We start from the raw sequence: 14,436 nt of genomic DNA, 5'->3' as shown, positions 1-14,436 counted from the left end.
AACTGAAGGCTTTTTAGGGAACTTTTAGGACAACCTGATAATAATGAATTACAATAGTCCAGCCTAGAGGAAATAAATGCATGAATTAGTTTTTCAGCATCACTCTGAGACAAGACCTTTCTAATTTTAGAGATATTGCGTAAATGCAAAAAAGCAGTCCTACATATTTGTTTAATATGCGCTTTGAATGACATATCCTGATCAAAAATGACTCCAAGATTTCTCACATTATTACTAGAGGTCCGGGTAATGCCATCCAGAGTAAGGATCTGGTTAGACACCATGTTTCTAAGATTTGTGGGGCCAAGTACAATAACTTCAGTTTTATCTGAGTTTAAAAGCAGGAAATTAGAGGTCATCCATGTCTTTATGTCTGTAAGACAATCCTGCAGTTTAGCTAATTGGTGTGTGTCCTCTGGCTTCATGGATAGATAAAGCTGGGTATCATCTGTGTAACAATGAAAATTTAAGCAATACCGTCTAATAATACTGCCTAAGGGAAGCATGTATAAAGTGAATAAAATTGGTCCTAGCACAGAACCTTGTGGAACTCCATAATTAACTTTAGTCTGTGAAGAAGATTCCCCATTTACATGAACAAATTGTAATCTATTAGACAAATATGATTCAAACCACCGCAGCGCAGTGCCTTTAATACCTATGGCATGCTCTAATCTCTGTAATAAAATTTTATGGTCAACAGTATCAAAAGCAGCACTGAGGTCTAACAGAACAAGCACAGAGATGAGTCCACTGTCCGAGGCCATAAGAAGATCATTTGTAATCTGCTGATATTGACTGGAATCCATGTGACTCTCAACTTTAAGAAGATTCCTAGTACCTGCACTGGCCACACAACCACACAGCATGATGGACCACTTCCAAATTTTACTGCACGGAGCAAGTGTTTTTCTTGGAATGCTGGGTTCTTTTTCTGCCATGCTTACCGCCCCTTGTCATGTCCAAATAACTCAATTTTAGTTTCATCAGTCCACAGCACCTTATTCTAAAATGAAGCTGGCTTGTCCAAATGTGCTTTAGCATACCTCAAGCAACTTTGTGCCGTGTATGCAGAAAAGGCTTCCTCTGCATTACTCTCTCATCCAGCATCTGATTGTGCAAAGTGCGCTGTATAGTTGAACGATGCACAGAGACACTATCTGCAGCAAGATCATGTTGTAGGTCTTTGGAGCAGGTCTGTGGGTTGGCTATTATTGTTCTCACCATCCTTTGCTTCAACTTATCTGACATTCTTCTTGGCCTGCCACTTCAGGCCTTAACTAGTACTGTGCCTGTGGTCTTCCATTTCTTCACTATGTTCCTCACAATGGAAACTAACAGCTGAAATCTCTGAGATAGCTTTTTGTATCCTTCCCCTAAACCATGATGCTGAACAATCTTTGTTTTCAGGTCATTTGAGAGTTGGTTAGAGGCTCCCATGTTGCCACTCATTAGAAGAAATACAAAGAGGGGAAACATTTGCAAATGGCCACCTTAGATACCCTTTCTCATGATTGGATTCACCTGTGTAAGGAGGTCAAGGGTCAATGAGCTTACCAAACCAATTTTGTGTTTCAATAATTAGTGCTAAATGTATTCAAATCAAGGGTGAATCAAGGTAAAATGACAAGGGTGCCCAAATGTATGCACTTGCCTAATTTTGTTTAAATAATTATTGCACACTTTCTGTAAATACTAGAAACTTCATTTCACTTGTTAAATATCAGTGTGTTCATCTGCTATACGAGGTCTGTTAGAAAACTATCCGACCTTTTATTTTTTCAAAAACTATATGGATTTGAATCATGTGCGCTTGCATCAGGCAAGCTTGAACCTTCATGCGCATGCGTGAGTTTATTCACACCTGTCGGTTGCGTCATTCGCCTGTGGGCAGGCTTTGAGTGAGCACTGGTCCACCCCCTTCGTCGGATTTTCATTGTCAGGGAAATGGCTGAGCGATTGGAGCAGTGCTGAATCAAATTTTTCCAGAAACTGTGAGAGACAGCCAGGTGGAAACCATTCAGATGATTCAGACGGCTTTCGGTGAGGATACTCTGGGTGTCACACAGATTAAGGAGCATTACAACAGGATTAAAGATGGCCCACAGTGGCGGAGGGCGCACTGCACTCCGAGCGGCCATCGACAGGTTGAAACGACCAGATCATTTCCAAAGTGAAGGCTGTGTTGATCTGGGACGTCGTCTGACTACCACAGAAATTGTGGAAGAGGTGTACATCAGCACTTTTGCGGCACATTCCACTGTTCTAGGAGATTTTGTAATGAAAGACGTGTGGAGGAATTCGCGCGTCAGGACGGAGACGCAATGGCGTGCAACAAAAAGCACGTCCGTGTTGGAAACCATTCAGAAGAGTCAGACGGCTTTCGGTGGCTTGTCAGTCGAGTGAGTATCCGAGAAATTGTGTAACAGCTGGGCATGTCACAACTTGTCCTGTGAGACTTCCAACACGGATGTGCTTTTGTTGTGCGCCATTGCGGCTCCGTCCCGACGCGCGAATTCCTCTGCACGTCTTTCATTACAAAATCTCCTGTAACAGTGGAATGTGCTGCAAAAGTGCTGTGTGACGCTGAAAGTATCCTCACCGAAAGCTGTCTGAATCTTCCGAATGGTTTCCACCTGGCTGTCTCTCACAGTTTCTGGAAAAATTTGATTCAGCGCTGCTCCAACCGCTCAGCCATTTCCCTGACAATGAAAATCCGACGAGGGGGGTGGACCAGTGCTCACTCAAAACCTGCCCACAGGCGAATGACGCAACCGACAGGCGTGAAAAAACTCACGCATGCGCACAAAGGTTCAAGCTTGGCTGATGCAAGCGCACATGATTCAAATCCATATAGTTTTTTAAAAAAATAAAAAGGTCAGATAGTTTTCTAACAGACCTCGTATGATATATGGGCGAATTGGAGACTCGGCTCCGCACCGTGGAAAATTCTACAGCTAGCCAGGCCCCTGTAGTCGGTGTGGACCAAGGTAGCTTAGCCGCCGTTAGTTCCCTTCCAGCAGATCCCGAGCAGCCGGGAAAGCAGGCCGACTGGGTGACTGTGAGGAGGAAGCATAGCCCTAAACAGAAGCCCTGTGTACACCGCCAACCCGTTCTAACCGTTTTTCCCCACTCGGCGACACACCCACCGAGGATCAAACTCTGGTTATTGGCGACTCTGTTTTGAGAAATGTGAAGTTAGCGACACCAGCAACCATAGTCAATTGTCTTCCGGGGGGCAGAGCAGGAGACACTGAAGGAAATTTGAAACTGCTGGCTAAGGCTAAGCGTAAATTTGGCAAGATTGTAATTCACGTCGGCAGTAATGACACCCGGTTACGCCAATCGGAGGTCACTAAAATTAAGATTGAATCGGTGTGTAACTTTGCAAAAACAATGTCGGACTCTGTAGTTTTGTCTGGGTCCCTCCCCAATCGGACCGGGAGTGACATGTTTAGCCGCATGTTCTCCTTGAATTGCTGGCTGTCTGAGTGGTGTCCAAAAAATGAGGTGGGCTTCATAGATAATTGGCAAAGCTTCTGGGGAAAACCTGGTCTTGTTAGGAGAGACGGCATCCATCCCACTTTGGATGGAGCAGCTCTCATTTCTAGAAATCTGGCCAATTTTCTTAAATCCTCCAAACCGTGACTATCCAGGGTTGGGACCAGGAAGCAGAGTTGTAGTCTTACACACCTCTCTGCAGCTTCTCTCCCCCTGCCATCCCCTCATTACCCCATCCCCATAGAGATGGTGCCTGCTCCCAGACCACCGATAACCAGTAAAAATCTATTTAAGCATAAAAATTCAAAAAGAAAAAATAATATAGCACCTTCAACTGCACCACAGACTAAAACAGTTAAATGTGGTCTATTAAACATTAGGTCTCTCTCTTCTAAGTCCCTGTTAGTAAATGATATATTAATTGATCAACATATTGATTTATTCTGCCTTACAGAAACCTGGTTACAGCAGGATGAATATGTTAGTTTAAATGAGTCAACACCCCCGAGTCACACTAACTGTCAGAATGCTCGTAGCACGGGCCGAGGTGGAGGATTAGCTGCAATCTTCCATTCCAGCTTATTAATTAATCAAAAACCCAGACAGAGCTTTAATTCATTTGAAAGCTTGACTCTTAGTCTTGTCCATCCAAATTGGAAGTCCCAAAAACCAGTTTTATTTGTTATTATCTATCGTCCACCTGGTCGTTACTGTGAGTTTCTCTGTGAATTTTCAGACCTTTTGTCTGACTTAGTGCTTAGCTCAGATAAGATAATTATAGTGGGCGATTTTAACATCCACACAGATACTGAGAATGACAGCCTCAACACTGCATTTAATCTATTATTAGACTCAATTGGCTTTGCTCAAAATGTAAATGAGTCCACCCACCACTTTATATCATATCTTAGATCTTGTTCTGACTTATGGTATGGAAATTGAAGACTGAAAACTCCCTTCTGTCTGATCATTTCTTAATAACATTTACATTTACTCTGATGGACTACCCAGCAGTGGGGAATACGTTTCATTACAATAAGTTTCATTGCCCTGGTTGTGTTTGCACATGTGACCGTTGGTCTTACCCTGTGAGAAGGCCGTGTCACTCTCCTGACCAAATCCCATGGAGCCATCTGACAGCCAGAGTGTGCGCTTAGAAAGTAAGATCATCTGTGTGTTCAGACTGAACTCAGCAGCCACAGGATCACTCACCTGGATATACAACAACCACTGTGAGCTAAAAACACTCCTCAGTCTCACAGTGGCAAATAAACACACAGTCCATGAGAGGTTTGTATGATGGTAACCCAGTCTGTGGGACACACTAACAATAATTCTAATCCAATTACATTTGTTCCACAAATCTGATTGGTTAAATGTGTGAGATTTTAGACCATAAAATACTGAATAGACAGTGGCAAAATATTCGACCGTTTCACATATGATGTATAACTCCGCATCCTGACCGCATTGCTGGGCAGGTGTCAATAATGACAGAAAATAGTGCAGCGATGACGATGCAGAAATGGTTGGATTTAATGGATTTAAGTGGATTGATTGATGGATTTACCGTGGATTTAATTCAACACAGCTGGCAAGATGGAGAAATCTGTGGGTCTGCTCACAGAATTTCCAGTTTGGCATTAAGACGCTGTTGCTACTGTAAGCTTCGCCAACTGAATTACTTACAGAAAAATAAACCTTGCAAATGATGGAATTGGAATAGAATGGGAATAACCCTGTCGTGTCTGATGATTTGCGGGCATTCATGCTGGATTACGGTCGCAAATATCCGTTTTAACGGCTCCGCTAACACGTCACCAGTAAAACTCAATCACAACAGGGTTATTCACTAAATAATGGTTCAGTTATTCTATTACTTGGAAATTTTCATTCTGGTTCTTGTGGTTAGACGTTGTAGTTTGTTCAAGCTTCTTAAAATTTGTTAAAGTTATGTCCCTGCCAAGTACCTTGATTTCTGTTTTAAAAATTAATTTAAATTTTTTCCTGCTCTTCCCCTTGGTTGCTATTATCATTTCACATGTGAAGCTTTATGTGTATGTTTGAATATGTTTGGAGTTGAATTGAATGGTTGGTTGGTCGATATAACACACGTCTGGCCAGTAGATGGCAGTGTTCACAGCAGTGTGAATAGCATTTGCTACACATTTGCTAAAAGTACTTAGCAAACAGACTTTTCAGTTTTCAAATTGCCTTTTTTTTTTACAAATTAAAAAATTACATATTTACAAATACAGATTTATTTGTAAAACCCACTACATGTTTCAGTATATGGTTATACCGACCAACCAACCACTGACATCAGGAAACTAACATTCCTATAATGCATTGTGGCATGTGTGTCTAAATGCTAAAACCTTCAAAATTAGTGCATTACTTTAAAACTAAAAAAAAATATAGCTGATATTTTCACTTTGTAAAATGACAGATGTGACGTTAATTTCAATAACTTGTCCGGAATTAGTTTGTTTAAAATTATAACCACAAGTCAAAACTGTCTGCCTGTGCATGACTCCAGTGATATGCCGGCAGGTCTGTATGGTGTGAAGATAAATTACCTTTTTTCCTCCCCTCCCTTCCTCTTCCCTCCCTTTCTCTCTCCTTTCTTTCTTTCTTTCTTTCTTTCTTTGTTTCTGGTCACCAGGTTTCTTTTGCTAAGAGAAGGCTGGTCTGAGACAGAAGTGCTGACTCGTTGTGGCAGTACCTGCCAGTGTAGTGAAGTCAAATCTATAACTTCTGCTAAATTATTCAGGGATTTATCAGTTTAGCTTTATAAAAGTTAACTTTTCAGTTACCGGATTAATGGTTATCAAAGTTAACTTTTTGATTAGCTGTACGCACCAGTGCTCTTATTTTGATAAGGTCTGGGGTACCTGCTGAAAGCGAATGTCCAGGTCAAATGTCAGAGGCTCTCTGGGGCTGCAGACAGGGGGGATGGTGTACTCCAGGCTGGGAGGGGACATACAGGGCACCAGCTTCACTGTGTACATCCCCGAGTAGTCCCGCACCTGTAATCAGCAAAAATGGGCATTATCAGGAATTCAGTGCAGAACATTTATTGAAGTACAAAATGTTTCCTTACAGCAAAATCAGAAACAAACGTCCACTGCTGGATGGGCTGGTTGTAGCTTGGCTCTGTCCTCACAAGACTGAGGTTAAAGGTCAAACCAGGGTGGTCCGGACACATGACCATAGATGTGAGTGGTGAAGCTGAATGAATAAAGAAACTGATTAAAGTCTGCAAATAAGTTAAACGGGATGCACCTTTAAAAAAATAATAACAAATAAGATAAAGCTATTGCAGGTCAAATTCATAAGTAAAAGGAAAAGTACAAACAAAAGGCAAAAGCAGGGTATAAAAAAATCTGACTTATATAACCATTCATGTATACAGCAGCAAGCAGAACCTCCTTTATGAATCACACGCTACTTTGACTTGTGCGCAGATGGATCTGCCTCATATCCCACCCTCTACACGGCCACATTCAACCACAAACGGTCAATGCAGAACACCATGAATATTTGAGCTTACATGTGCAGTCTGAAACATGTACTTACAGTAAGAAAATAAATGTTTCTGAAACAGAAATCAAGGTGCTTGTATATAATCACAGCAGTGTCATGGCAAACCAAACAAAAACAATCTGAATAAATACAGTTTTCATTTCACCTAACCTGCCTGTCTTTGGAAGTGGGAGGAACCCAGAGCGCACCCAATGCAAACATGAGGACAACATGCAAAGTCCACACAGAAAGGACCAGGTGTGAGGTGAAGTATATGGTGCATCTGGAAAGTATTCACAGTGCTTTACTTCTTCCACATTTTGTTGTTACAGCCTTATTGTAAAATAAATAAAATTTTCCCAAACAAATTCTACTCACAACACCCCATAATGAGTGTAGTTTTCTCTGGGCCCCTCCCCAATCGGACCGGGAGTGACATGTTTAGCCGCATGTTCTCCTTGAATTGCTGGCTGTCTGAATGGTGTCCAAAAAATGAGGTGGGCTTCATAAATAATTGGCAAAGCTTCTGGGGAAAACCTGGTCTTGTTAGGAGAGACGGCATCCATCCCACTTTGGATGGAGCAGCTCTCATTTCTAGAAATCTGGCCAATTTTCTTAAATCCTCCAAACTGTGACTATCCAGGGTTGGGACCAGGAAGCAGAGTTGTAGTCTTACACACCTCTCTGCAGCTTCTCTCCCCCTGCCATCCCCTCATTACCCCATCCCCGTAGAGACGGTGCCTGCTCCCAGACTACCAATAACCAGCAAAAATCTATTTAAGCATAAAAATTCAAAAAGAAAAAATAATATAGCACCTTCAACTGCACCACAGACTAAAACAGTTAAATGTGGTCTATTAAACATTAGGTCTCTCTCTTCTAAGTCCCTGTTAGTAAATGATATAATAATTGATCAACATATTGATTTATTCTGCCTTACAGAAACCTGGTTACAGCAGGATGAATATGTTAGTTTAAATGAGTCAACACCCCCGAGTCACACTAACTGCCAGAACACTCGTAGCACGGGCCGGGGCGGAGGATTAGCAGCAATCTTCCATTCCAGCTTATTAATTAATCAAAAACCCAGACAGAGCTTTAATTCATTTGAAAGCTTGTCTCTTAGTCTTGTCCATCCAAATTGGAAGTCCCAAAAACCAGTTTTATTTGTCATTATCTATCGTCCACCTGGTCGTTACTGTGAGTTTCTCTGTGAATTTTCAGACCTTTTGTCTGACTTAGTGCTTAGCTCAGATAAGATAATTATAGTGGGCGATTTTAACATCCACACAGATGCTGAGAATGACAGCCTCAACACTGCATTTAATCTATTATTAGACTCTATTGGCTTTGCTCAAAAAGTAAATGAGTCCACCCACCACTTTAATCATATCTTAGATCTTGTTCTGACTTATGGTATGGAAATAGAAGACTTAACAGTATTCCCTGAAAACTCCCTTCTGTCTGATCATTTCTTAATAACATTTACATTTACTCTGATGGACTACGCAGCAGTGGGGAATAAGTTTCATTACACTAGAAGTCTTTCATTACACTAGAAAGCGCTGTAACTAGGTTTAAGGATATGATTCCTTCTTTATGTTCTCTAATGCCATATACCAACACAGTGCAGAGTAGCTACCTAAACTCTGTAAGGGAGATAGAGTATCTCGTCAATAGTTTTACATCCTCATTGAAGACAACTTTGGATGCTGTAGCTCCTCTGAAAAAGAGAGCTTTAAATCAGAAGTGTCTGACTCCGTGGTATAACTCACAAACTCGTAGCTTAAAGCAGATAACCCGTAAGTTGGAGAGGAAATGGCGTCTCACTAATTTAGAAGATCTTCACTTAGCCTGGAAAAAGAGTCTGTTGCTCTATAAAAAAGCCCTCCGTAAAGCTAGGACATCTTTCTACTCATCACTAATTGAAGAAAATAAGAACAACCCCAGGTTTCTTTTCAGCACTGTAGCCAGGCTGACAAAGAGTCAGAGCTCTATTGAGCTGAGTATTCCATTAACTTTAACTAGTAATGACTTCATGACTTTCTTTGCTAACAAAATTTTAACTATTAGAGAAAAAATTACTCATAACCATCCCAAAGACGTATCGTTATCTTTGGCTGCTTTCAGTGATGCCGGTATTTGGTTAGACTCTTTCTCTCAGATTGTTCTGTCTGAGTTATTTTCATTAGTTACTTCATCCAAACCATCAACATGTTTATTAGACCCCATTCCTACCAGGCTGCTCAAGGAAGCCCTACCATTATTTAATGCTTCGATCTTAAATATGATCAATCTATCTTTGTTAGTTGACTATGTACCACAGGCTTTTAAGGTGGCAGTAATTAAACCATTACTTAAAAAGCCATCACTTGACCCAGCTATCTTAGCTAATTATAGGCCAATCTCCAACCTTCCTTTTCTCTCAAAAATTCTTGAAAGGGTAGTTGTAAAACAGCTAACTGATCATCTGCAGAGGAATGGTCTATTTGAAGAGTTTCAGTCAGGTTTTAGAATTCATCATAGTACAGAAACAGCATTAGTGAAGGTTACAAATGATCTTCTTATGGCCTCGGACAGTGGACTCATCTCTGTGCTTGTTCTGTTAGACCTCAGTGCTGCTTTTGATACTGTTGACCATAAAATTTTATTACAGAGATTAGAGCATGCCATAGGTATTAAAGGCACTGCGCTGCGGTGGTTTGAATCATATTTGTCTAATAGATTACAATTTGTTCATGTAAATGGGGAATCTTCTTCACAGACTAAAGTTAATTATGGAGTTCCACAAGGTTCTGTGCTAGGACCAATTTTATTCACTTTATACATGCTTCCCTTAGGCAGTATTATTAGACGGTATTGCTTAAATTTTCATTGTTACGCAGATGATACCCAGCTTTATCTATCCATGAAGCCAGAGGACACACACCAATTAGCTAAACTGCAGGATTGTCTTACAGACATAAAGACATGGATGACCTCTAATTTCCTGCTTTTAAACTCAGATAAAACTGAAGTTATTGTACTTGGCCCCACAAATCTTAGAAACATGGTGTCTAACCAGATCCTTACTCTGGATGGCATTACCCTGACCTCTAGTAATACTGTGAGAAATCTTGGAGTCATTTTTGATCAGGATATGTCATTCAAAGCGCATATTAAACAAATATGTAGGACTGCTTTTTTGCATTTCCGCAATATCTCTAAAATCAGAAAGGTCTTGTCTCAGAGTGATGCTGAAAAACTAATTCATGCATTTATTTCCTCTAGGCTGGACTATTGTAATTCATTATTATCAGGTTGTCCTAAAAGTTCCCTAAAAAGCCTTCAGTTAATTCAAAATGCTACAGCTAGAGTACTGACGGGGACTAGAAGGAGAGAGCATATCTCACTCATATTGTCCTCTCTTCATTGGCTTCCTGTTAATTCTAGAATAGAATTTAAAATTCTTCTTCTTACTTATAAGGTTTTGAATAATCAGGTCCCATCTTATCTTAGGGACCTCGTAGTACCATATCACCCCAATAGAGCGCTTCGCTCTCAGACTGCAGGCTTACTTGTAGTTCCTAGGGTTTGTAAGAGTAGAATGGGAGGCAGAGCCTTCAGCTTTCAGGCTCCTCTCCTGTGGAACCAGCTCCCAATTCAGATCAGGGAGACAGACACCCTCTCTACTTTTAAGATTAGGCTTAAAACTTTCCTTTTTGCTAAAGCTTATAGTTAGGGCTGGATCAGGTGACCCTGAACCATCCCTTAGTTATGCTGCTATAGACGCAGACTGCTGGGGGGTTCCCATGATGCACTGTTTCTTTCTCTTTTTGCTCTGTATGCACCACTCTGCATTTAATCATTAGTGATCGATCTCTGCTCCCCTCCACAGCATGTCTTTTTCCTGGTTCTCTCCCTCAGCCCCAGAGGTGTCAAGTAACGAAGTACAAATACTTCGTTACTGTACTTAAGTACACTTTTTAGGTATCTATACTTTACTCCATTACTTATTTTTCTGCCTACTTCTGACTTCTACTCATTACATTTTCACACAAGTATCTGTACTTTCTATTCCTTACATTTTTAAAACAAACAGCCTCGTTACTTTTGGCTTCAGTTTAATGTTTATATATATATTTCACGTCATGTGCGCCTGTAATCAACTTTTCTGCAGCACGGCTTTGCTGTGAACCGTGAACCAATCGAAGCAGTAGTTCGCAGATTGAAGCAATGCTACGACCATTGCTTCGTTTATTCTTTCTTTCTTTCGCTTAATTTTCCCCCGCTAAAACCCTAAAGAGCATACTTATGTGAGTATTATTTACCTTTTCTATGTTAAACTGACCTGTTATGGTCTTCTGAAACAGTTGATGGATGTATTTTATAACTTAAAAACGGGAGCGATGCTAACGCGTTAGCATGTCTATGGCATTTTCAATGTTAAAACTTAGCATTAAGCAATTGCAGCTCTCATCACGTTCGAGTGCATTTGTTTTCAAATTGTAATATTTCTTAAATTTATTTTTGTTTATATATTAATAATCTAATGATTATTATATACAATTCTAGAGAAAGAGGCAAAAAGAACCTGAATAGAAACACAACAGAAAATATAAAAGCAACTAACAATGAACATACGTAAATAAATACATACATAAATAAATGAGTGTTTCCTGTGAACACCTAGTGATTCTTATACCTCCACTTCATCCCTGTCTTATTTAATGAATTTGTTTCGGTCAAACCATATTTTCATTGTATTAATTTCTTCAGTGATTTCCTCCAGAACTATCTGCCAAACTAGAAAACTGCTGCATCCTAGTAAGAGCAGAATACTACTGGAATGAATTTGAATAAGGAAAGTTGTGTTTTTTTGTTTTGTTTTTTTTTTCCCCTTCACTAAATGGATGCTGCACTCACTGCAGTTTATTGTCTGGAATAGTCCCAGATTGCATTTCAGAGCTTCTAGAATTGAAACATTTTTGTGCAAGTGGTGTTGGGGGGTAATTTTGGGTTTTGGGTCTTGGGCCACATGTAGAACGAATCAGTTTTTAAATTAAGCTTTCAATTCATATAGTGGCATCTACCTTTTTTTTTAAAGGTTACTTTATACTTTTATACTTTAAGTAGGTTTTGGAGCACATACTTTTTCACTTTTACTTGAGTAAAGAGGTCAAGTTGATACTTCAACTTTTACCAGAGTGTTTTTAAACTGCAGTATCTATACTTCTACTTAAGTAACAAATGTGTGTACTTTTGACACCACTGCTCAGCCCCAACCAGTCCCAGCAGAAGACTGCCCCTCCCTGAGCCTGGTTCTGCTGGAGGTTTCTTCCTGTTAAAAGGGAGTTTTTCCTTCCCACTGTAGCCAAGTGCTTGCTCACAGGGGGTCGTTTTGACCGTTGGGGTTTTACATAATTATTGTATGGCCTTGCCTTACAATATAAAGCGCCTTGGGGCAACTGTTTGTTGTGATTTGGCGCTATATAAAAAAATTGATTGATTGATAATGATAACATTAAATATTTAATTTTGGTAAATTTATTAAAAATAAAAACTAAGAAATCACGCGTACATAAGTATTCACAGCCTTTGCTCAAGACTTTGTTGATGCACCTTTAGCAGCAATTACAGCCTCAAGTCTTCTTGAATACGATGCCACATGCTTGGTGCACTTATCTTTGGGCAGTTTTGCCCATTCCTCTTTGGAGCACCTCTCAAGCTCCATCAGGTTGGATGGGGAGTGTTGGTGCAAAGCAATTATCAGATCTCTCTGGAAACAGGACATTTCTGAAGCTGTATTTTTCCATGCATTTTCTCTTTTATTGTCCCCGTTGTGTGTGACAACAATGTTGTGCCAGGGAATAAAGACTTCAGATTTCTTGAATTTTGTCAGTGCAATGCTCTGACCTTTGTAAGGTGCAACCAATCAGGTGATTGGAGCCACAGTGGCTGAGAATGTGATGTTAATCACATACACATTTGAAACACCAGAATCATGCAACAATAAATTAATTTCCAATTACCTCAGTGTCTGTGGATATCCAATCCAATCCACTTTATTTATATAGCACATTTAACAACAAAAACGTTCCAAAGTGCTGCACATACAGTAGAATCACGATAGATAAAACCCTAATAGTCAAGAAATAAATTAAAAATAAGAAAATTAACAATAAAAATAACTGAAATGTGCAAGATAAATAAATAAATAAATACATACAGCATACAAAAGATAAAACCAATAAAATCTACCAAATAAAAACAAAACCAACAAAACAGAGGACCACACAACTCACGCAGTGTTAAAAACCAGAGAATAAAAGTGGGTCCAGACGAGACTTAAAACACTCCACTGTGGGGGCTGTTCGGACATGGAGGGGCAGAGCGTTCCAAAGTCTGGGGCCAGCCACAAAGAAAGCCCTGTACCCCCTGGTTTTAAGTCTTGTCTTGGGTACCATGAGCTGGAAATGGCCCTCAGACCTCAGAGCACGCGCCGGAGAGTAAATTTGTAGGAGGTCAGTGATATATTCAGGGGCCATTCCATTCAAAGCTTTAAAGACAAACAATAAAATCTTAAAATCAATTCTAAAATTAATAGGAAGCCAGTGCAAAGATGCAAGAATTGGGGTTATGTTATGATATTTCTGGATATGAAGATTAATATATTTCTAAAACATCAGAAGCCTCATTTGTAATGCGATGTAATGGGATGTAAATGATGCACACAATATTCACGCATACGTTGGGATTTACAAAAACTAACAAGGCCGCAAAATGTTCACACATGTACGCAAACTGTGACTGATGCATATGAACATTTGGAAAAGGGTTCAAATGTGAGTGGCAGCATTACACGTATAATAATCAGAAGGTCTGAACATATCACACCCATTTTGGCATCTTTGCACTGGCTCCCTGTCTCTGTGAGAGCAGATTTTAAGGTTTTGTTATTGACTTATAAGGTTGTTCATGGACTGGCGCCATCTTATCTGGCTGATCTGGTGGAACTCTACGTGCCAGCCCGGGCTTTGCAGTCGCAGGATGCGGGACTTCTCTGTGTTCCCAGGGTGAAGAAGAAGTCAGCAGGTCAAAGAGCCTTTTCGTATCATGCACCCACCCTGTGGAACAGTCTTCCTGCGACCGTGAGGCAGTTTGAGTCTGTGGACATTTTTAAGTCAAGACTCAAAACCTATTTTTATTCTCTTTCTTATGGATGGTTTTTATTTTTATTTGTTTTATTCTTTTACTTCTGTTTTTATTTATGTATTTGAATTTTTTATTCATTTTTAATTATTTATTCAATTTTATATTGACTTGTTTTATGTAAGGCGCCTTGAGATGGCTTTTGCTGTGATTTGGCGCATTATAAGCTAATTAAATTAAATTAAATTAATAATGTCATGAACGAATGAGTCATAACGT

At 40.0% G+C, this 14,436-nt stretch overlaps 1 protein-coding gene across 2 annotated transcripts in view; it reads right to left on the bottom strand.

Annotated features, from left to right (window-relative positions):
• The window catches only part of LOC117508614 (FRAS1-related extracellular matrix protein 2-like), a 385,322-nt gene that overhangs the window by 37,368 nt on the left and 333,518 nt on the right, over positions 1–14,436 (bottom strand). For both annotated transcript variants that reach the window (XM_034168411.1, XM_034168410.1), the window contains exons 19-21: positions 6,605–6,732; positions 6,396–6,530; positions 4,587–4,713 (exon numbers count right to left, since the gene is read on the bottom strand). In XM_034168411.1, coding sequence (XP_034024302.1) covers positions 4,587–4,713; positions 6,396–6,530; positions 6,605–6,732 — 390 coding nt within the window. The remainder of the gene's footprint in view (positions 1–4,586; positions 4,714–6,395; positions 6,531–6,604; positions 6,733–14,436) is intronic.

The sequence above is a fragment of the Thalassophryne amazonica genome, chromosome 4 (genome assembly GCF_902500255.1).
Source record: "Thalassophryne amazonica chromosome 4, fThaAma1.1, whole genome shotgun sequence".
Classification (NCBI taxonomy): Eukaryota; Metazoa; Chordata; class Actinopteri; order Batrachoidiformes; family Batrachoididae; genus Thalassophryne; species Thalassophryne amazonica.
Note: the sequence above shows the minus strand (reverse complement) of the source record. Positions and strands in the feature narration are given on the sequence as shown.